Source organism: Antechinus flavipes, chromosome 4 (assembly GCF_016432865.1).
Source record: "Antechinus flavipes isolate AdamAnt ecotype Samford, QLD, Australia chromosome 4, AdamAnt_v2, whole genome shotgun sequence".
In the NCBI taxonomy this organism is placed as follows: domain Eukaryota; kingdom Metazoa; phylum Chordata; class Mammalia; order Dasyuromorphia; family Dasyuridae; genus Antechinus; species Antechinus flavipes.
In genome coordinates, this window is record NC_067401.1 from 134,350,835 (window position 1) to 134,373,057 (window position 22,223).

The window sequence follows — 22,223 nt, forward strand, 5'->3', positions numbered from 1 at the left end:
TTATTTTTCCCTCTGACTTTGGATCCCTTTAGCTCCCTGGGTCTCATTTTCTTGATATGTAATTTAAGGCATTAGATTAAGTGGTATTTTATGTCCCTTTGATCTTTAAATTTAGGGTCCCAGAACCATTCAGAATAGTCCCAAACATAATCTGATTTAATTCAGTAAAGGTAACAGTAATATGAAACACTTTGGTGTGACTCTGGGTTACTTAATTCTGCCTGTTCACCTTAGTTCAGTTGTAAAATGAGTTGAAGAAGAAAATGGTAAATCATTCTAGTATCTTTGCCAAAAAAAAAAAAAAAAATGGGGTCAGGAAGAGTTGGATGTGAATTCCAACAAAATATGAGATAAGCCTGATTGTGAAAGATTTTGAATGCTTGGAATGCAAAGGAGTCTAGATTTCACTCTGGAGGCAATAGGGATCCAGTGCAGATTTTTCAAAGAGTGACAGCATGAGCACTTTTTATAAAAAATAAAGATTATTCTAGCAGGGATGTACTGAAAGGTGGAATTGAGTTGGCAACTTATTGGATTTGAGAGGGAAGAGTCAGAGATAACCCTATGGTTTTAGCCATGGAGTCAAATATAATGATTTTGGATTGGAGCATGTTCAGTTTGAGCTTTTAGTAGAAAATTAAGATAAAGCTATCCTGTAGATTGTTAGAAAAAAACAGGTCTGAAATACTAAAGAAGGGAAAAAATACTAAAGAAGGGAAAGGGACCTGTATGTGCCAAAATGTTTGTAGCAGCCCTGTTTGTAGTGGCTAGAAACTGGAAAATGAATGGATGCCCATCAATTGGAGAATGGCTGGGTAAATTGTGGTATATGAATGTTATGGAATATTATTGTTCTGTAAGAAATGACCAGCAGGATGAATACAGAGAGGCTTGGAGAGACCTACATGAACTGATGCTAAGTGAAATGAGCAGAACCAGGAGATCATTATACACTTCGACAACGATATTGTATGAGGACATATTTTGATGGAAGTGGATTTCTTTGACAAAGAGACCTGAGTTTCAATTGATAAATGACGGACAAAAGCAGCTACACCCAAAGAAAGAACACTGGGAAACGAATGTGAACTATCTGCATTTTTGTTTTTCTTCCCGGATTATTTATACCTTCTGAATCCAATTCTCCCTACGCAACAAGAGAACTGTTCGGTTCTGCAAACATATATTGTATCTAGGATATACTGCAACATATCCAACATATAAAGGACTGCTTGCCATCTAGGGGAGGGGGTGGAGGGAGGGAGGGGAAAAAAAAATCGGAACAGAAATGAGTGTCAATATAATGTAATTATTAAATAAAAAATTTAATAAAAAAAAAAAAAAGAAAAAAACAGGTCTGGAGATAGGTCAGGATTGAAGATATAGATTTGGGAGTCACTTGTGGAAAGACTGAAGTTTAAATCAATCAAGTATTTAAGAAATACTTGTTTATTAAATAATAATTATCATTATTAAATAATACTCATTTATTAAATAAGTATTTAATAAATATACTTACTATGTGTTTGACATTGTGTTAAGTGCTGAGGATACTAAGAAAGGCAAAACTGGCCCTTCTCTCAAGGCACTCACAGTCTGAGGAGGGAGACAACATTAAAACAATAAACAAACAAGATCTATACAAGACAAATGAGAGACAATCTCCCAAGGAGGCACAGGATTAAAGGGGATATGGAATAACTTCTTGCATAAAAGGAGATTTTAGTTGAAACTTGAAGAAAGCCAGGGAATCTGGTAGGCAAAGGTGAGGAAGGAGAATATTCTAGGCATAGGGGACAGTGACTAAAAATGCCAAGAGTCTTGTATGAGGTACATACAGCAAGGAAAGCAGTGTTCCTTGATCACAGAGAATGTGAAAGGGAATAAAGTGTAGGAAGACTGGAAAGGTAGGAAGGGACCAGTGTGTGAATGGTTGTAATTACTGAACAGAGGATTTTATATTTGATCCTGAACAAGAGCTACTGAAATTTACTGAATGGAGATGGTGATGACATGGTCAGATCAATGCTTTGGTAAAGACTATGATAGCTATAGATATGAATGAGATTTTTAAGGGAAAGAAAGTGGAGAGAGAAGAGCCACTAGAATACTTTCAAGATGGAACACCCATCTTAAGGGAAGGAATAAGGATAAGAAATAAGGGGAGAAAAAGGAAGAGGGCAATAAGAGTGTAAAGTTTATGAATCTGAGAGTGGAAAAAAGAACTACTAAGTAATAGTGTGTGGTTATCACTATCAAAGGGAGGCAGCTAGGTGGCTCAGTGGATAAAGGGTCTGGAATTAGGAAGACTGGAATTAAATCTGGTCTCAGATACCTAATTACTGTGTGACCTTATTAAGAAATGATAAACCATTCCACTATCTTCCCCCCCCCCCAAAAAAAAAAAAAAACCTCAAACCTCACAGACAGTATTATATGTATTAGTATTAGTCCATGGAGTTACAAAGAATCAGTCATAACTGAACAGCAACTTAGTCTCAAAAGCTATAGACTAGTCTAGGAAAAGAATGATTGAAAATGAAGAATTCATGACCTTAGAAAGAAGAGTTTCTGCAGAGGAAGGAGTAGGTGGTGATGTTGAGGTATCTCAACATATATAAGTAACTTTTTTTTTTTTTAAAGTGCACGTATTGGTTCACACATACCTGTAATCCTGCTGTCCAGACAGTTAAGATTGGTGGATTGCTTGAGCTCAGGAGGCCTGAGCTTCAGTGTGTTAAAAACTGCTTGTTTGACTGTACTAAGTCCAATATGGAAAAAGATGACATCTACCTAAGGAGATATGAATTGACCCAGGAGAGAAACAGAATGGATCAGGATTCCTTAACTGATCAGTAGTTAGGATTAGGTCTGGAAAGACAGCTGTACTTCTAGCCTGGATGAGATTAGAAGTTTCTGTCTCCTTCTACTCCCCCAAAATGTGTTTTTTAACAGCCTAGCCAGAACACTGTGAGAAAAGTGTCTCTATAGCATATTGTTGTGTAGAAAGAGAAAATTCTCCTTCTAGTATTTTTGCCTAAGGCTGTAGAAACCTGAGACTAACCCAGGAAGACTCTTCTACCCAGATTTTCCAATCTCTGTTTAGTCTTTGGGAGAAAAGATAGGAAATAGTTCAAACTTCCCTCGCAACAGTTCCTATATCTCTTACCTTTGTAATAGGGATTCTCATTATTACCCCCCCCCCAAATAAATTTTGAACAGAAAGAAGGGTAGCTTATGTTCTAGTCCTGACACTTAAGTCAGCTTCACTATAATGAGCTACTAAGCAAGTTATTCCTCATTTCTGAAGTCTAGTTTCCCATCTGTCAATGTCTTAAACCCATCTCTTCCCCTACCTGTCTTCCTTTACTCCCCCATAACCTAATTTCATCTATTCCCAAACAAAGTAGCAGATCAGAGTTATTTACAAAGCTTTATTCCAGCAAGGAAGGGGAGCAGGCCCATTGGCAGAGGTAGGGAAAAGGGTACATGGGCAACAGGGCAGATTGAGGGTGGGGGAACCTTATCCCACCCCCACCCAGAACAAATATGTATTCCCACACACATAGGCTAGGTTGCATTCCTGGCATCAAAGCAAAACAAAACAAACACAATCCCCCCCAGACCATCTCAGGTGAGGGGAAGGGCTCCCAGGGACTCAGGCATCTAGGCTCCCCATCAGAAGTGGTAGGAATGGAAGCAATTTCTAAAAAGTAGGAGGGACACTTGAGACCTGTACCCTAGGCAAAGCTAAATAAAGGGGAAAGGGCTACAAGAGATGCTTCAAAAGAGTTCCTGAAGCCAGAGGAATGGGGGAGTTCTCATCTCTCCATGCTTCTCCCCCCGACTCTGGGCTTAGGGTCCTGCCCTGTGGGTCTCCTATGCCTAAGAAGAAGGGGGCTCCAAGAAATAGAAATGGTGGGAGGTTCAATTACTGAATCCAGTGCCTTGGAATCTCCAGCATGAGGGATGGGCCAAGACAGGAATGGAACTCAAAACTAACCCAACCTCACCTCCTCAACTCAGGGAGGGGGAAATCAGGGAATAATATGGATGGTAAGGGTGGGCATCAGGCAATGTCTGGGGGCCCTGGGCATCAGCAAAGGGACAGGCAAACAAGCAAACACATAGACTAGCCTCGATCTTCTAGGTATCAGAAGCTGCAGCCTTGGCAGGTGAGAGGTAGGGGGTAGGGAGTGGGAAACAGTGCTGTTCCCCCATCTTCCTCCCTCTTTGGGGGCAAGAGTTGTTGATAGAAAGAGGAAACAGCATTCAGGGGTGTCTATGTGCCAGGAACAGGAGGACCAGGATGCTGGGTCCCCTCACCAGGTTCTGCAAGATAAGTATGAACTAACTCAGTATGCAGCCCTCTGTCTGAGCCTACTCAGGATCACCTGGCCCTCCATCCCCATCCAGATCCTCCATCCCCATCCAGCTCCTCAACCAATCCTTGTTCCCCAGTCCCAAGCCTGGACATGGCCCTTTCACCTGTGAACTTCACTCCTTCCCTACCTCCTCCAATGCCCTCTTGTCTCTCACCATTCTGCACAGCCTCTTCTTTCTCTTCCTTTCCTTCATAAGTTCCATCCTTCTGGGGCTCATCCAGTGGGGGTGGCCGCTCCCAAGGCCCCTCCAGGCCCTGGCCACAAGAAGTCAGCTGCACAGCTATTAGATTTGAGGTGGGAGAATGAAAAAAGGAAGAGAGGGTAGAAGCTCTATTTATCCATTTGATTTTCTCTCTGCATCTTTCTCCAGCCCATTCTGCTTCCTCAGAGTATGGATATATGGTAAATATGTGCTTTAATTGCCTGCTTCCTTTTCTTTTGTCTCCATCTCTTTGTCTCTCTCTGCTGGTCCAGTTTAGTGTTTTGTTTCTTGATAAATTGGTCCTCTCATCTATCCCCTAACTTTCTCTGACTAAAGGCAGACTTCCCTTTCTATCCCATATTCCCCTTTCACTGTTGTCTTTGGGAGTAGGGAAGAAAGAACAGGACCCCCTCTAAATAAACAATTCATTTCCTTCCAGTTCTGCCTATTCAAGAGAATACACTGCACTCATTCTCATTCATTCTCTTTCTCTTTCTCTCTCTCTCTCTCTCTCTCTCTCTCTCTCTCTCTCTCTCCTCTCTCTCTCTCTCTCTCTCTCTCTCTTTCTCTCTGTCTCGCTCTCTGTGTCTCTCTCTGTGTCTCTCTCTGTGTCTCTCTCTGTCTGTCTCGCTCTCTCTCTGTCTCACTCTCTGTCTCGCTCTCTGTCTCGCTCTCTCTCTCTCCTTCTCTCCCTCTCTCTCTTTTTCTCCCTCTCTCTTCTTTTAGGGAGTAAGAGTTTGGACAATTAGTTGGCTTGCAGAATAAAAGATTCTGACACTGTCCTTCCCATTGACCCCTTTTCTAAAAAGAAGAATCAATAGAATCAAGTATTTTTCTTCTTATCTGGGGGCAGGACATTATTACTTCTTTATTCTCATGCTCAAATGGGAATGTAAACTTCAAAGTGCTGTATAAATGTTGGTTATTAATACTACTTTTCTGTTTGCAGACCCTCTGAGAATAATACTTAAAATTCAGTAGAAAGGATGGAGTTTAGATACTATGAATGTGGCAAGAAATCAAGAGAATGAATAACACTACTGTTCTAAGAAACTTTCTAAATAAGACACATCCCAATTCGGGATTTATCTGTGGGGCCAAGAGCTCCTTCTTAGGTGTTTCTCTGGACTCAGAAGACTTTTCCCTGGGGTCCTTTTCTGGGTCTAGGATACTCCCTTGCATGGTTGTTATGGGTTGGGAATGGTCTCTACATCTGGGATCTCCTCTTTAGGGGATCTCTCCAGATCTAAGAATTCCTCTAGGGGTTTCTCTGGGCACCCTTCTGTGGCATTTTTCTTGTCTGGGAACCCTTCTGTGGGATCTCCTTATACCTAAAGTCATGTCTAGACAGACACAAACATCCACCTGTGATTTCCTATGGCCTTGTCACTTTTTAGGCCTTCAGTTTTCACCTCTTTCGCATCAGGGATTGGATTAAATGATCTCTAATCACACTTCCATTGTTGACAGACTATATACTATGCTTAGGGTCTTCTTGGGCCTTCACACTGGCTGTCTCCCACACCTGGAATATATTCTCCCCTCTTAGCATCTGTCTCTGTCTTTTAACGTCCCTTTCTTGTAAGATCCTTGTAAGTATGTATTGTTTCATTCTTTATACTTGTCTCTCCAGCATTTACATTGTCTCTCCAACTAGCACAGTGGCACATAGTAGGCACTTAATATTTGATTGATTCCTAAATATAGCAGAGAAAGAGGTTGGGGATCAGATATTTCAGTTCTCCATCCAGACACTAGAGGGCCTTACTCCCCTCGTCACAAGATTGATTTTAGATTCTTAGGTCATTTTTGAGTTTGAGGTGCTTAGAGGAAAGACTTAAGAGGACAGCCCAGAACCATGGGAGCTTGAGATCTTATCTCATTCTTTTCTTTGCTTCTAGACTGACCTGCATCCATACCCTGTGGGAAGAGGCTCTCTGGGAAGGAACTTCTCCAGTATCCTCAGTCCTGTGCCCCCTACCTTTACCTGCAGGGAAGACCTTTCTAATTCTAACTTAAACCTCTATGTGGCAGATTATTCCTTTTGTCCCAGTCTTAGAAGAGACTATGACATTTAAAGCCAGGAAATATCTTAGAGAAGACCTTCTAGATGAACTGAATTGGAATTAGAACTGGGTACCTCTATTTCAGAGCCTAGATCTGGACTATGGCCCATAGTAAGGCAATCCTCCCATAGTTTTGAAACAATTCATAAGTATGAGAGAAACTATGAGCCAGAAAGGAGATGTTCAGGGGCCCAACCCTTGTAACTCACCAGGCTCCTTTCTGCTCTTGATAACTTCTGCCTGGCTAGAATCATCTTCCTCTTCTTCTTCCTCCTCCTCTTCTTCTTCCTCCTCCTCTCCCGGACATCCTCGGCTTCCCTGCTCACCTTCTTCTTCTTCTTCATCAGAAGGCTGATTCTCACTCAGGTTGCTGATGGACTGCAGGTGTGATTCAGCAATGCGCTGGACAGCTGGCACAGAGAAGGCATTGTGGTTATCCATACCCATGTGGTCACTTAAGACCAGATGGGAGGATGAACCAAGGAATTTGCCCCTGAATTAGGGCTGTGGGAAACTGTGACATTCCTATTTGTGACAAAGAAGATACCACCCATTTTTCTTGTGCCCCTTACATGGAAAGGGTCAGGGCAGCTTTCAGCAATCACATTGAAAAGAGCAGGGCACAGCCTGATGGATGAGGCCTGGTTGGCACCAGCTGCGCCCATGGTTAGCTCTAAGGTAGAGTTTCTGGCCTCCAGGATCCTGGCAAAAAGAAAGCTCTCCCCTAAATACCTTGTGCCAGGCGCCAGAGCCTGGGCAAGACCAAGTGGGCAGAGTATCGAGTCAATGTTCTCTGGCCAGGAAGCCAGCAGCCAATATGGTCTGTGATTCAGCTGGAGAGTGGGCCATGTTTTAGAGCCAGAGTGACAGTAAGCAGAGAGGAAACGCCCAGCTGACCCCCTCATCCCCAAGGACGTATGGGTACCTGGGCAAAGGGCTTTTCTCCAAAGGGCAATATGCCAGTGTTATAGAAACCTCTCACTACCCCTATCGCCAGGTCAGGCATGTGTGGTCCAGAATCACCATTTTTTTTCCTGGCAAAAGAGATCAGTAACGGTTTGAGCCCCTGGACACTGTGCCTTCTAATCATATGATCATATGATATAGAGTTGGAAGTGACCTTAGAAACCATTTCATTCAACCCCATCATTTTCCAGATAAGGGAACTAAGGCCAAGAAAAATTAAATGACTTGCCCAACATCATGTAGATAATAAAGGTCTAAAGCAGAATTTGAACCCAGGTCCTCTCCAAAGCCTTTGCTGTTTCCTCTGTAGTCTAGCATGCTGGGAATATTTCCATTTGGCTTTGGGAGTGAGCATCCCACCCACTCTGTTGGGTACTTCTAATTCCATTTCTCTATCATTGATTACCCTAGATACTAATCCAGCTGGATACCAGTCCAATTACTCCTGGTGAGTATCAGTTGTCTCCTCCAAGCACCATAGGGTTCTCACAGTCATGTAAGGAGGGTAATACCAAGTTGTATTGAGGTAGACAGGTCCAGGGACCCAGTAAGTTCCCAACCCAGCCCCCACTGGCTTGACCCACATCTCCTCCTTCCCAGCTCCCTCTGCATTGACCTAGAAAGCAGAAGTCATTACAGGCCTCAATTGGATATAGCTGACAAACAGCAGGCTGGGCACAGACCTCCCCAACAGGAACAGCAGAGGCATGGTTCCACCTTCTCCAAGCCAGACCTACACCCAGAGACGAGCCCAACTAGAAGCCTCTCCAGCTTGGACTACTTGGAGACAGAAATGGGGAAATGAGGGGCAAAAACTTTAGGGACAGTGAGGGAGATGAAAGGTCTAGGAGAGTAAGGCAAGAGCTAAGGGGACACCAGGGGAGGAGCAAGGCTAGAAAATACTGGGGAACAGGGAGGATATTGGAGGAGAGAAGGGGAGAAGGTAAAGTCTAGAATGATTTCTGAGTATTTTGACATTAAATGAACATCAAGGAAAGAAAATTCAGGGCAACATGCAAATGAAGGAGCCTTCTTTTGGGAGACTACAGCTCAGGTATTTCTTCTGTGGGCCAGGTCCAGCTTCCTGCCTTCCACTTCCAACCCCCACTGCTTGGGCACACCCTCTCTCCTTCCTGATCCCCAGGTTGGCACAGTGCCAAAGCAGGGAAGGCCCAGGGGGGCCTATCCTGGCTGGAAATCTTGCCTGCTGAGCCTGGGAGCAGAGCAGTCCTGGCTTCTGCCAGCTCCCTGGATGGCAACAGTGCCTCCATTGTCTGTCCACTGGTCCCGCCCCCAATGGCCCCTCCACCCCCTTCCCTCCACACCCCGGGAGACCCAGGCCTTCACTACAGCCTGCCTGACTTTCTGAAAGTTAGAGACGCAATAAAAACATCATAAATCCCTCCACCCTTGTCCTTGATCCCTTGCTCCAGAAGCCTGCAGCAACCCTTAAAACCTAAGAACTCTGTCCTGAGTCTCCTTGAATCTCTGAAGGATCCAAGAGAGAGATTACAACCCCTTTCCCTCTCTCCAACTTCTGTCCTCTTCTTAATATCCTCTTTGCCCTTTCCTCTTTCTTTCCCTGTCCCCTTCAGACCTTCCCTTCTACCACAGTTTCTTCCCAGCCCCCATTCTTGTCCCACCAGTGTCTTCCTACCTCCAGGTTATCTCTCTCCAGTATCCTCCAAAGTTCATCTCTCCCTTTCCAGGGGACCTCAGCCTCTAACTAAGGAGGATAAATATTGAAAAAAAAATTGATAACAATCTACAACATTTATATGGCTTTGGAGATGTGCAAATTGCTAGAAGTACATTAATACCTCATTTGATCCAACCACCCAGGATCTCAAAGCATTTAGCAATGTGTATATTCTTCATGCTGTTTTTCTCTCCTTCTTATCCAAAGAAGAAATCACAAAGGCTTATAGAGAGACCATTGACCTCCATCACTGTATGTGTAGAAGCAGAAGCTGGGGAAGGAGCAAAGTCGTCCAGCTGGGAATGAGGGACCAACTTAGCAAAGTCCATGGAGGAAGCAATGAAAGAATTTTAAGAGTAGAGATGATCACAGGAGTCTATAAAAAGTGGGGTATGTTGTGTTTGAGAAGAAGAAATGGTGTTGGGGATAAATACCCAGGATAAAAGGGGTTCAGGGAAAGAGGAGGCTGAGGCTGAAGCATTCCCCCACCCCAACCTCAGCCCTGGGACTCTGAGATGAATTGGGAGGAGAATCTCAGAGCTTGTGAGGTGTGAGCAAAGTCTGTAACAACAATAGGTGTGTGTGTGTGTGTATGTGTGTGTGGTGGGGAGTGGGGGATGGGGCAGCTCCTGAGTGGTTCGAACACTCTGTACTTATGCTGAAAGCTTGGCTTCCTTTGCCTTTCAGTCTCCTCTCTCCGTTTCTCCTCTTCCCTTGCCTATATCCAGACAAGTCCTTTTTCCCATGTCTCTCTATAGCTGCTCTCCCCTTTTAGCTCAGGGCAGCCCCTCCCCAATTCTTCTTTTTGTATTACCCTCCCTGCTGCCAGTTTCAGACCCCAGCCTGAAACACCTGGAGTGCCCTGGCCGCCTGACCCCAGGAATGGAACATTCCCTGGGCAACGTGAGTCCCCACTGAGAAGAACAAGTCTGCCTTTACCCCTCCTCCCCTGGCAGGCCCAGCCAAGTCAGATGCCTTTACCTAAGAGAAAGTAGAGAGGGGGTAGGGCTGGACCAGAAGGTCCATTGAATCATTTAGAACCCTTCCAGGCCCTCCTAAAGTCATATATTTCCCTCAGTTTCCAGGAACCTCTCCCCTAAGTCTTTTGGGAGTAGGACTAGGGATTTGATCCCTCCCCTCCCCCCCCATTCTTTCTGGACAGGAAAAAATACAATGACATTTATCCTAGGACTTCGTGGGTAGGCAGCCCTTTCCCACATTTATTCTCATTCCTTGCTGTAGTTCCGTTCCCATCAGGTCTTCCATTCTGGGGAAACTTTAATGTCCTTTTTCTTTTGATAAGAGTGTAGAGAACTAGGAGATGAGAACAGAGGCGACCCAAGAGTCTGGGAATGGGGGTCAGTCAGTTATTCTGATTAAAGGGCTACAGTCCTCCTCCTTTCATTCCCAAGCTGGATGCACCTGTTGACTTTGGCTGGCATACTATGCTAGTTAAAGCCACCTCTGGCTTCACTACATTTTTTCTGACCTGGGGAAGGAGAAAAAGACAGAAAGGGAGGGATTCAGGAAGAGCCTCAGGCAGAAGTTGAGAAAGGAGAAAGGGCCTTGAAGTATTTATCCCCACTTAGTGCTCAGAAGGAGAAGATCTGGGACAAACTTAGATCTTGGCTAGGAGATAGCTTGCCCCTCCCTCCATATATAAATATAAATATAGATATAGATATATGTACACACACATACATATGCACATACATAACTGGAAAATGTTCAGCATAGAAAAACAGAGATAGATTCAGTCTATTTAGATCTTTGCAAAGACATGGAAAGGGAAAGGAAAGAAAGATAATGGTATTGTGGGGATTACCTTTCCTTCAGAGAAAGCAAGAAGAAAAAAGAAAAACTATAATTTTCTTTCTTTAGCAAAGCTGTAAAAGTGCTTGTAAACCATGTGACCAGATGTAAACATGAACTTTTATTATTTAAAAACCATAGACATTTCTTTAGGTTCTGTCACCTGGTTTGTTTGTTTTTAGGTTCAAAAACTAAATTTTTTTACACTAATCCATAAAACTGAATCATGTGAAGAGGGATAGGGACTGTAGAAAAACAGCCCATTTCAGAGATGCCCCCACTAAAATTCTTTCTGAATACCCTTTTCATTCTTCCAATCCATCCTCCCCATGGCCATTGGATTGATATTCTTCTTCTTCTTCTTCTTCTTCTTTTTTTTTTTGACTGAAGCAATTGAGGTTAACTAATTTGCCCAGGTTCACACAGCTAGGAAATGTTAAGGGTCTGAGACCAGATTTGAACTCAGGTACTCCTGATTTCAGGGCTAGTGCTCTATCTACTAAGCCACCTAGCTGCCCCTTGGATTGATATTCCTAAAACACAAGTCTAACCATATCATTCCTTGGCTCCAGATAGGATAAAATACCAACTCTTCTGTTTGAAATCCTTTGCAATTGAATTCCAGCCTTTTTAAGTTTAATTTAATTTTTAATGTTTTATTGACATTTTTTTCAATCACCGTCACTTCTATTCACCTCGGCATGCTAGTTGAGCCCTCCCTTGTAACAAATAAGTACAGTCAAGAAAGAAAATCAACATGTTTCTATCTTATCTTTCTGATTTAAATCTACAGTACTCCCTTCAAGCATTCTTGGTTCCAACTAATCTGTCCTATTCACCATTGTTCAGTATAGGGTATTTCATATTCTACCCTTTGCCTTTGCTTCGGCCACCTCTGGTGACAATGCTTTTCCTCTTCCGTCTGGCTCTTGGAAATCCTTTATTTCTTCAAGAAACCTTTTCCTGATTTCTCTAGTTCATAGTGTACCCGTCTGAAATTACTTTGTATTTCTTGGTCTATACTTTGTATCTAATACCACACATGTTGTATCCTTTTGCTAAAAAAAAAAAAAAAAAAAAAAAAAAAAAGGATCTCCTTTTGGTCAGAGACAATTTCATTTTTTTTTTTTTTTAATCTCTAGCACATAGCACAAAGTAGACACTTACCATCCCTAAATCCCTGCTTTTAGCTCTAGGCCCAGAAAAGAGGCAAAGGAACAAATAGAGGAATAAGTAGTACCTTTTAGAGAAGGTGGAGTATAGGCACAGGGATTGGGTCTCTTGCTCTTGAGGTGGTGCCCCTCTCCGGAGGATCTCTGTCAGAGCGAAAGTTTGGGGTTAATAGAGCAAAGCTACTCATTCTACCCTGGGCTCTCCTCCTCCCACAACCATTTGGCTCCTTTTCCCATGCTCACCCTATCTAACTTAAGTATTCTTTCTTTCTTGTTCCTTCCATAGTACCCTGCCTAGATGCCTGGAGGAAGCTGAGCAAATTGTCCCTGATAGCACGGGATGTATAGGGATTATGCTAGCCTGTAATGGTGTCCACCTTGATTAGAGATGCCTATAGAAGAGGGGGAAGTTAATGAGAGAGTCAGAGGTACCCTAGAGCCAGCAGTGACCCAATAAGGTACCTGCCTATTGGCACTGCCTTCAGCTCCCTGGAGGCTCCACCCTGTGTCCTGGATCACATCCTGTTTAGGCTACAGAAGGTACAGTGAGATCAGTGAGGTGAGAAATAAGGGAGCTCTGAACCTCACTTCCATTCTCTGGGCCTATATATATATTATAAAAATGAGGATACTGGAATGCATCAGAGGTCCTTAACAATTTTTTTCTGTCATGTACCTCTGGCAATCTGGTAAAGCCAATGGACCCCTTCTGGGAATAATGATTTTTTTTTAAATGGAGGGAAATGCTATATTTGAAAGTGATAATCAGGATGTAAAATTTCCTCTTTTAACTTTACAAACTCCCTGAACTCTATCATGGGCAGTAGACTGCAGATTAAGAACTTCTGAACTAAATGATTCCTTCTAGCTCTGTCTACTTATGGATCAAAGTCAGATGTGAAAAATTTGAGAATGAGAGGGATATTCATATGCATATTTATTTCTGAGTCAACTATTCAGCCACTCTGCTGAAAGGGTGACCCCCAAAAGGACAGAGTATTTTGTACATAGTAGATGTTTAATAAATGTTTTTGAATTAAATCAAATTAGTTGAATTGATCTAAGTGATCCCATCTGTTTATATTTTCTCTGGGAAACTCTTACCTGATAGGGGGAAGCCTCCTCCTCTGGAACCAGATCATCACCAGACCAAAACAAAAACAAAAGAAAAAAACAGACACTGAAATCAGTGTTATTGTCTCCAAGCCATAGTCCACAAGACAGTGATTAGGGGAACCAGCTTGGGACCACTCCTACCTATTAGTGAGCTACCTATTAGTGACTACAAGAAACTTACATATCCAAACTCCTCAACCTAGTCCAACTCTCTAGCCTCCAACTAAACATTTTTTAGGGCTTCTTCAGAAGCCCTAGACAATCCCCAGGAGGATGGGGCTAATGAACAAGAAGGGACTGAGCAACATGCAAAGATGGGGGGTAGGAAAGAAGATAGTAGTGGTTCAGGGTAACATCAGGATGGGACCTAAAAGATTGACTTAGGATACAGGGGAACATCAGTGCCTGAACCCCATCTTTATCCAGAGGGACCTCACCTGGAGAAGAGTGCTCTGAAACTCGGAACAACATGGCAGGGGTCGGTCTTCGGCGGCGGATCTGTAAAATTAAAAAAAGAAAAGTAGGGGCAGGATAGTGAATGCTGCTGAAACTCTGATTTGACCCTCCCCTACCAGGAGACAGGAACCTGGATTGCCTAGGGGTCAGTTCAAATGGCCATCTCTAGAGGTATCTTCTTCCTCAATTCTGAATCCTCAGTCCTCAAATCTGAATCATAGATCTAGAGAAGTCTGATGTTTTCTCAGTGTCTTTGAGGAAGTCAGAGGAGAAGCACATCCGAGTCTGGCTTCAGATGCCAGGACTATGCTATTCAGGGGAAGATGCCCTCATATTCTACTTGGCACTGCTCTCCGGTAGGTCAATTCAAGGACTCCTGGGGAAATCCAATCCACCTGCGGAGATGAGGTAGAGAGAGATGGGCTCTGCAAGCACTGGAAGTATCTCCATCTAGCATTATGCCAATTTCCAGGTGAAAGAGATGTTTGCCCTTGCTCTTCTGTAGGGGCTCCCTCACAAAGGGATCTACTACCTCTTTCTGGACTTTTTTCGTGTCTAATCCTCTGCTATGCAATTGTGTAAGTCTGGAAAATCTTCTGTGGAGACTCTCACTCTATTCAGGAACTCCTTAATAGGGCTCTGCTCTGATGTGGGACCCCCAATTGAATGAACCTGACTCCCAAACACAGCTGGAAGTGAAAGGCACCTCCTGGATGCCCATGTCATGCCAAGAAGGCAGTGATTTTAGCCCCTGAGCTGTTTCCAGTGCCTGAGATCCAAAAGTGGAGGCATCAATTAATTAGGTCCCCTCTGTGGGCTCCAGGGAAATTCATAAAGAGAACCAGGTGAGAGTTAAGATCCAACAATTATCTTCCCCCGTCAGATTACCAACCCTTCCCCCATTCTTTCTTCTACCAGAAAAAAATGCTTAGTTCCAAGGACTCTCCCCCCTCAGCACCCACCCTCCAAAATGAAACTAAGTATGTGAAAATGCATTTTAGATGGTAAATTGATACATAAATATAAAATACTGCTGTTATTGTTACTATTGTCCTTATTCCCCCCCCCCCAACCCCCTTAATGGTTCCTTTAGAGCTGGGACTCTTACTTTCTTTGCTCTTCATCAGAATGAGCTATATTTCAGCAGCAGGTGATACAGCTACCATTCTTGACTGGGTCAAAAAGAGACCAGAACTCCCCCATACACACACACCTATGCCTTACTCCCACTCCTACTCCCATAATCCACCCCCACAGAGCCAGTGACCCTTGGGAGGAACATTAAGCTACGGGGATAGTCTCCAGAATGCTGGGCTATTTTTCTCTAGAGTTGGGCGTGGGGTCAGCGTCATTTCAACAAACATTATTTTGAAATGATCTGGGGGAAGGGTCCTGAGGCAGGAGGTCTGGTTGTTCTGTATGTAGTCAGGACAGCAACTTGTTTTCCTTTTGCAGGTGGGGGAGGGGAAAAGGGACAGTGGGGGTGGGAAACATTTCCCACAGCTCCACAAGGGGACTCAAGGATTCCAGGGGAGCCTACCTCACCCCCAAAAGAGTTGAATGGGGCCAGCATAAGAAACTAATGGCAAGCAAGAGAGAGGCAAGGTATTAGGAGAGGGAAAAAGCAAAAAGTGGTTCTTCAGGGGATAGGAATAATGGGGTCAGTGTTGGGGTCCCTCGGGAAAGGAGTACAGCTTTGCTAATGTCCTTTCAGCCCAGCAGTTCTGAGATAGGAGGCAGCATTGCTGTGGGGGAGGAATGGGGACAGTGCATATGTGGTGGAGCGGATTAGAGGAGGTTGGAAAGTTCCCTTGGTGATACATTCATGGGCTTGACCCACAAGCGCCAAGCACCCCTGGCTGCCTAGAGCCCTCACTGAAAAAGCTCGGGGAGAGGAGGGGGAACTGGTGCCCCAGAAAAAAGTTGACCAACTCTCTAGCTAAGTTTGAGTGCTTCGCTTCCCTCTCCCCAATTCCCATGTTAATGTTCCCCTAGTTAGCAGGACCCTTTATCTCCCCCATCCCCCCATTACTTCTGTACCATCCATCCTCACCCCTTGCCCCTAGTTCCACCCTCCACTCAGGCAGGAGTCCAGCATTGCATTTGATAGGACAGGTATCCTAGGGAGGCGAAAGAGAAAGTCAGCTAGAATGTTAGAAGGGAGGTGGGTGCCTCCTGGGGTGGACAGAAGGGGGTAGAGTTAGCTCTGGATGACCACAGTGACATCAAGTACCCTCCGGCCACGGTACCCCTTCCTATGCTTACCATCTCCACCTGGCGAGGGTCTAGCTGGCTCGGGGGCGCAGGCACAGAGAACTGAATCTTCTTTCGATCTTTGGGATCCATGGTGAGGACTGGGAGGTTGAGGGGGATGACTCTCCTCTTGCCTCTGTTATCCAGGGAACCGGAGGAGCCTGTGGGTCCCGAGCCGTTCTTCTCCTCCTGGGGTTCTGCTCCCCCGCTCGCCTCCCTCCTTTTCCTTCCCCTCTCCCCTCCCCTTCTCTCCCCTCCCCTTCCCCTCAGAGGGTGCGGTGACAGGCAGGCAACGTGTGGAGGAGGACTGTTCACGCACAGATAAAAATACAGTACTGAGCGGTGGGGAATGAGGATTTGCTGGCTTTTTTTTTCCTTCTCTTCTCACTCTGTCTCTCTCTGTGTCTCTGTGTCTCTCACTCTCTCTGCTTTCGATCTCCCTGTCTCTGTATGGAATGAATGTGTGTGTGTGTGTGTGTGTGTGTGTGTGTGTGTGTGTGTGTGTGTATGAGGGAGAGAGTGAGTGTGTGTGTGAGCGTGAGTGGGTCTTCTGGTCCCTCCTGTCCACTCCCTTTACCCTAGCCTCAGGGTTGCTTCCCAGCCCCTTTGGCTTATGACTGGCACCTAGGTTTCAGAGAGGGTGCTTAGAAAGGTGACCAATGAGAGGAGAACTGTTTTCTCTTTGGGACTGTAAGGAGGTGGGGTAGAGGGTTGGAGTTGGTTGGAGGGGGGCTTCAGGCTGGGGGCCCCCTGCTGGATCCCCAGAACTGGAAACTGCATTATTGATGGAGTCCAGCAGGGTGGATAATAGGGGGGTGGAGTATGGAGAGGGCAGCAAGGAGGGAGACTGGGGTTTAATTAAGTCTTTAACTATTTCATCCTCAGGATGTTCTGGTTCCCAGGGGGAGCATAGGGTCAGAAAGAATGTAGGTGCTGGGCCAGGTTACGTGAGTGTATGAGGATGTCAGGTGTGCAGGAATGTGTTGATGTACAGGTGGGTGTACCAGAATGTGTAGGAGTATAGAAGCAGGAGCATGTGAAAACGTGTAACATCTTCTCCTATGTCTGCCCCTCGCATGCACATAAGGGAGAGGTCATGGGTACATATGTACATGGGTATACATGCTTCTGAGTGCATGTATAAGTATATAGAAGTGTGAGCATATGTACTCGTGTAGGTGAAATTTATCCACCGGCTTTTGTATGCTTAGTACTTCAGAACATGTATGAGGCATGTTTCTACCATGTGCTTATAGCTGAGAGAGAAGAGTAGTGGAGCAGCATTAGGAATGAGAAAACTTTGGGGGCATTGAACTGAGGGAGGGGAATGACTGTCAATTATATGTGGGAAACAGGAAGAGAATGAGAAAGGGCAGAATGCAAGGAGAATGTAGAATGTCAGATCTGGAAGAGACTTTAAAACATACAATACAGATTGTTGGAGATGGAAGGAGCTTTATTTAGAACATAAGATATTAAATGGCAGGACTAGAAGGGGCCTTAGAACAGGACAAAAATATCAGAAGTAGAAGAAACTTAAACACATTTTGTGTAAGCCCTTCATTTTCAATAGAAACACCCAGGATTATGGAGGGACATACCCAGAGACATGCAGCTAGTTAATGGTATTGTAGAGCTACCAGGCTTCTTAAATTTTTCTACTCTAGACTCCTTTTCACCGGAGAAATTTTTTATGTGACACCAGGTATACAAATAAAACATGTACTGATAATAAATCATAATTTTGAGATCCCCACATTCAATTATGTGATCCCACATGGGGTCCCACCCCACAGTTTAAAAAGCTTTATGTTAGAAAACTAAAGAATTTAAGTCTTCTTATTGACTGACTGACCCACTATCTGAATCCTTCCTAATGTAATATGTTGCTTTGTTAAATGTATGTCAACAGAATAATATAAAAAATATTTGTATCAATAAAGCAATGAGTCAGCAAGCATTTAGTAAGCTGCTACTGTGTGCCAGTCACTGTACTGGATGGTGAAGATACAAATCCTAAGAATAAAATAATCTATAGTCTCAAACAGCTTACATTCTAGCCGGGGAAGCCATGAGTACCTATAGAATATGTATCTGCATGACTTTGTATGTCTGTGTACCTATGTGTTTTCTATGTATCTGTGTATGTGTATGTGTCTCCTGTAGGAGGCAATATGTCATAGTAGAGAGAAGGACCTGAATCAATCCCTCAATCAACAAGCACTTAATGCTGATGCTAATCTAGAAAGGGATAAAGGGGAAAGGAACAGGATTTATTAATGTCTACATCTTGCCCAACACTGTACTAAATATTTTACAAATATTAGTTCAGTTGATCTTCAGAACAATCCTGGGAGAAATCGGTGCTATTATTAGCAATTATGGCAAAGTGGAGCACAACTAGTCTTGGAGTCAGAAGACCTGAGATCAAATCCAGTCTCAAAAACTTTCTAACTGTGTGATCTTAGATAAGTAACTTATTCTCTCTTTGTACTGGAGAAAGAAATAGCAAACTACTCTAGTATCTTTGCCAAGAAAATTCAATGGACTCAGGTCCACAGGGCCCCAAAGAGTCAAACATAATTGAAATGACTGAATAACAACATTAAATCTAACACTCTATACCATGATAAAGTTGAAATGAGTTCATGATTTAGACATAAAGGGTGATACTATAAGCAAATCAGAAGAGCAAGGGATACTCTATCTGTCAGATCTGTGGAGTAGGAAGGAATTTATGGCCAAAAAAGAAATAGAGAACATCATGAAATGCAAAACGTATAATTTTGATTACATTAAATTAAAGAAGTTTTTGCACAAACAAAACCAATGCAGCCAAGATTAGAAGGGAAGAAACAGAAAGCTGGGAAACGATTTTTACAGATAGTTTTTCTGATAAATGCCTTATTTCTAAAATATATAAAGAACAGTTTACAGTTGAGGAAACTGAAAAAGACAAGTTAAATGACTTGCCCAAGGTCACCCAACTAATAATCAGCTGAGGCTAGATTTAGTCTTTTGACTCCAAGCCCTGCACTCTATCAACTATATCATCTAGTTGCCTCTAACTTATTTACATAATATATAAAGAGAAGCAAAACTATCCCTATCCTAAGGGAGTGAACATTCTCTTGAAAGAGAAAACATAAACAAATAAGCATAAAAGTGATAAAGAGTAGATAGAAGGTCATTTCAAAGGGAAAGGCATTTGTAGTTAGAGAGACTGAGAAGGGTTGTAGAAAGTGAGATTTGAAAGAAGTCAAGGATGCTGAGAGGCAGAGGGAAGAAGGGAGGACATTCCAGGTGTGAGGGCCAGCCAGCACAAAAACATGCAGATGGGAAATATGGACTTTTTTGTGGCAGGAACAAGTAGGCCAGTGTAAACTGGATTGTAGAGTGAGTAGAGAGGAGTTAGGTATAAGAAAACTGGAAAGATGAAGAAATTTAGATGTCAAAAGAAGAGTTTCTATTTGTTTCTGAAGGTAATATTAAGTGTGTTAAGTAGGGAAGTGATGTGATAAAACTTATGCTTTAGGAAACTGGCAACTATGTAGAGGGTGGATTAGCTATAACATTGCTATAGGCCAATTAATTAATTAGGCTATAACATTGACTGGGGAGGCATAGAGAAAATAGAGTTCAGGGCCTAGAATCAGCAAGTTCAAATCCAGCCTCAGATACCTCATAGCTGAGTGATCCTGGGCAAGTCACTTAACCCCATTTGACTCAGTTTCCTAATCTGTAAAATGAGCTGAAGAAGGATATGGCAAAGCATTCTAGGATCTTTGCCAAGAAAACTCCAAATGGGGTTATAAAGAGTTGGATATGACTGAAAAATGACTGAACAACCATAAAAGCAATAATCCAGGTGATGAGGGACTAACCTAGAATGGTGTCTGTGAATAGAGATAAAGGAATGTATATGAGAAATGGTATGAAGATTGAAACAAGATGTGAGAACAATAATGTATATGTGCCAGGGGAGTGAGGAGTAACATTGAGGTTGTAAGCATGACTGATTGGAAGGACGTAGGTACCCTTAACAGTGAGGGAAGTTGAAAAGAGAGGAGGGATTAGAAAGATAATGAATTCTGTTTTGGGCATACTGAGTTTGAGTCATCTACAAGACTTCCAGCTCAAGATGTCCTTAAGGCCATTGCTCAGGAAAGAGCAAGATATCTCTCTTTCTCTCTTTCCCTTTCTCTCCTTTTTCTCCTTTCCTCTCTCTCTCCCTCCTCTCTTTTTCTTTCTTCCTCCCTCCCTCCCTTCCTTCCTCCCCCCTTCTCTCTTCTTTTCCTCCCTTCCTCTCTCTCTTCCTTCTTCTCTCTCTCCCTCCCCCCTCTCTCCCTTTTTTTCTGTCTTTTCTCTCTCTTTCTCTCTTCCTCTATCCATCCATCCCTCCTTCCTTCCCCCTCTCTTTATCTCTCTCTTTTCTTCCCTCCCTCCCTCTCTTCCTCCTTCTCTTTCTCTCCTTTTTCTCCCTTCCTCTCTCTCCTTCATTCCCTCTCTCTTTTACTTTTTCTCTCCCTTCTTCCCTCCCTTTCTCTGTTTTTCTTTCTCTTCTCTCTTTCTCTCCATCCCTCCTTCCCTCCCCCTCCCTTCCTCTCTCTCTTTCCCTCTCTCCTTTCCTCCCTCTCTTTGTCTCTTTCTCTTTTTCTTCCTCTTCCTCTCTCACCATCTCTCTTTGTGTTTCTCCCTCTCTCTCTCTCTCTCCCTCTTCCCCTTTCTCCATCTCTCTCTGTGTTTCTCCCTCTCTCCTTCCTTCCCCCTCCCTTCCTCCCCCTTTTCTCTCTCTTTCTCTCTCTCTCTCTCTCTCTCTCTCTCTCTCTCTCTCTCTCTCTCTCTCTTTTTCCCCTTCTGCCTCCTTCTCTCCCTGTTCCTCTTTCTTCACACACATACACACACACACACACACATATTTGTAATAACAACTATAGCTGGACAACTAGGTAGCTCAATGTATGGAATGCTGGGCCTGAAGTCAGAAAGACTCATCTTCCTAAATTCAAATATGGCCTCAGACATCTATTAGCTGTGTGATCCTGAGTAAGTCACTTAACCCTATTTATCTCATTTTCTTCAACTGTAAAATGAGCTGGATAAAGAAATGACAAACCATTCTAGTATTTTTGCCAAGAAAACCTCAAATGGGATCATGGAATTGAAAAACAACTGAACAACCACAAATATAGATGATAGATATCTATAGATAGAGATAGAAATAGATATAGATATATAGGATATATAAAGATATGCACATTAGGGAGATCTACATATATGTGTATACATTGTATATATGAATAATATGCATAGTGATGATACTTGAACCTATATGAACTGATGAGATAACTGATGATGAAAAGAGAAGACCCTCAAGACAGAGCCTTGGGAGTTAGTGATAATGATACAGATGAGAATCCAGAAAATAATGAGGAATAGTCAGAAAGGAGAACTACAAGAGAGCAGTGTCATGAAAACCTAGGAAGAAGAGTACTTCCAGCAAGTCCTGGAAGTATGAGAAGATGATGAGTAGTGACATGAACCCTGGTGATATACTAGCATTATGACCCAGGATAAATCATTTAGACTCTTAAAACTCTAGGTCAGTGATGTCAAATTCAGATAGAAGGAGATCCCTGTCACTACCCATTGAATGAGAAAACCACATTGTTGTGTTGTATTTTTTTTTTCATTAAATATTCTATTTACATTTTAATACTGTTAGGAGTTTGACATTTCTACTCTAGGTAATTTTATAAGACCAGAAATTTCAGGGGCAGCTAGATGGCTCAGTGGATAGAGCACCAGCCCCAGAGTCAAGAGAACCTGAATTCAAATCCAGCTTCAGACACTCATTACTTACTAGCAGTGTGACTGGGCAAGTCACCTTAACCCCAATTGCCTCACCAAAAAAAAAGACTAGAAATGGAAATTTCATAGAAGGTGCTTATTGCTCTTATTATTTCCTCATTCTGGACTTCTCTATATCCCAGGTTCAGTCTCTATCCCTCTGTGGCTGAATAAACCTCAGAAGGATCGTGTATATATATCTGTGTATGTGTGTGCTCTTCAAGAATGTCTATATGTTAATATATC

General features: G+C 43.2%; 1 protein-coding gene across 1 annotated transcript; it reads right to left on the reverse strand.

Moving 5' to 3' along the window:
• Positions 1–3,420: 3,420 nt before the first annotated feature.
• On the reverse strand, positions 3,421–16,354 carry PPP1R1B (protein phosphatase 1 regulatory inhibitor subunit 1B). Its single transcript, XM_051994613.1, has 7 exons — positions 16,140–16,354; positions 13,856–13,916; positions 13,407–13,429; positions 12,371–12,446; positions 6,863–7,063; positions 4,540–4,665; positions 3,421–4,332 (listed from the first exon to the last, which is right to left on the reverse strand). Exons 1-7 carry the CDS (start codon positions 16,218–16,220, stop codon positions 4,283–4,285), a joined length of 618 nt encoding a protein of 205 aa, XP_051850573.1. The 5' UTR covers positions 16,221–16,354; the 3' UTR covers positions 3,421–4,282.
• Positions 16,355–22,223: the final 5,869 nt, after the last annotated feature.

Bases quoted from the DNA above. Each gene is read 5' to 3' on its own strand.
- PPP1R1B (XM_051994613.1), bottom strand. From the start codon at position 16,220: ATGGATCCCAAAGATCGAAAGAAGATTCAGTTCTCTGTGCCTGCGCCC. The intron at 7,064-12,370 runs GTACTACTTATT...TCTCTGTGCCAG, and splicing joins TACTCCACCTTCTCTAAAAG to CTGTCCAGCGCATTGCTGAA. The intron at 4,333-4,539 runs GTGAGAGACAAG...CTTATCTTGCAG, and splicing joins AGAAGAGGCTGTGCAGAATG to AACCTGGTGAGGGGACCCAG.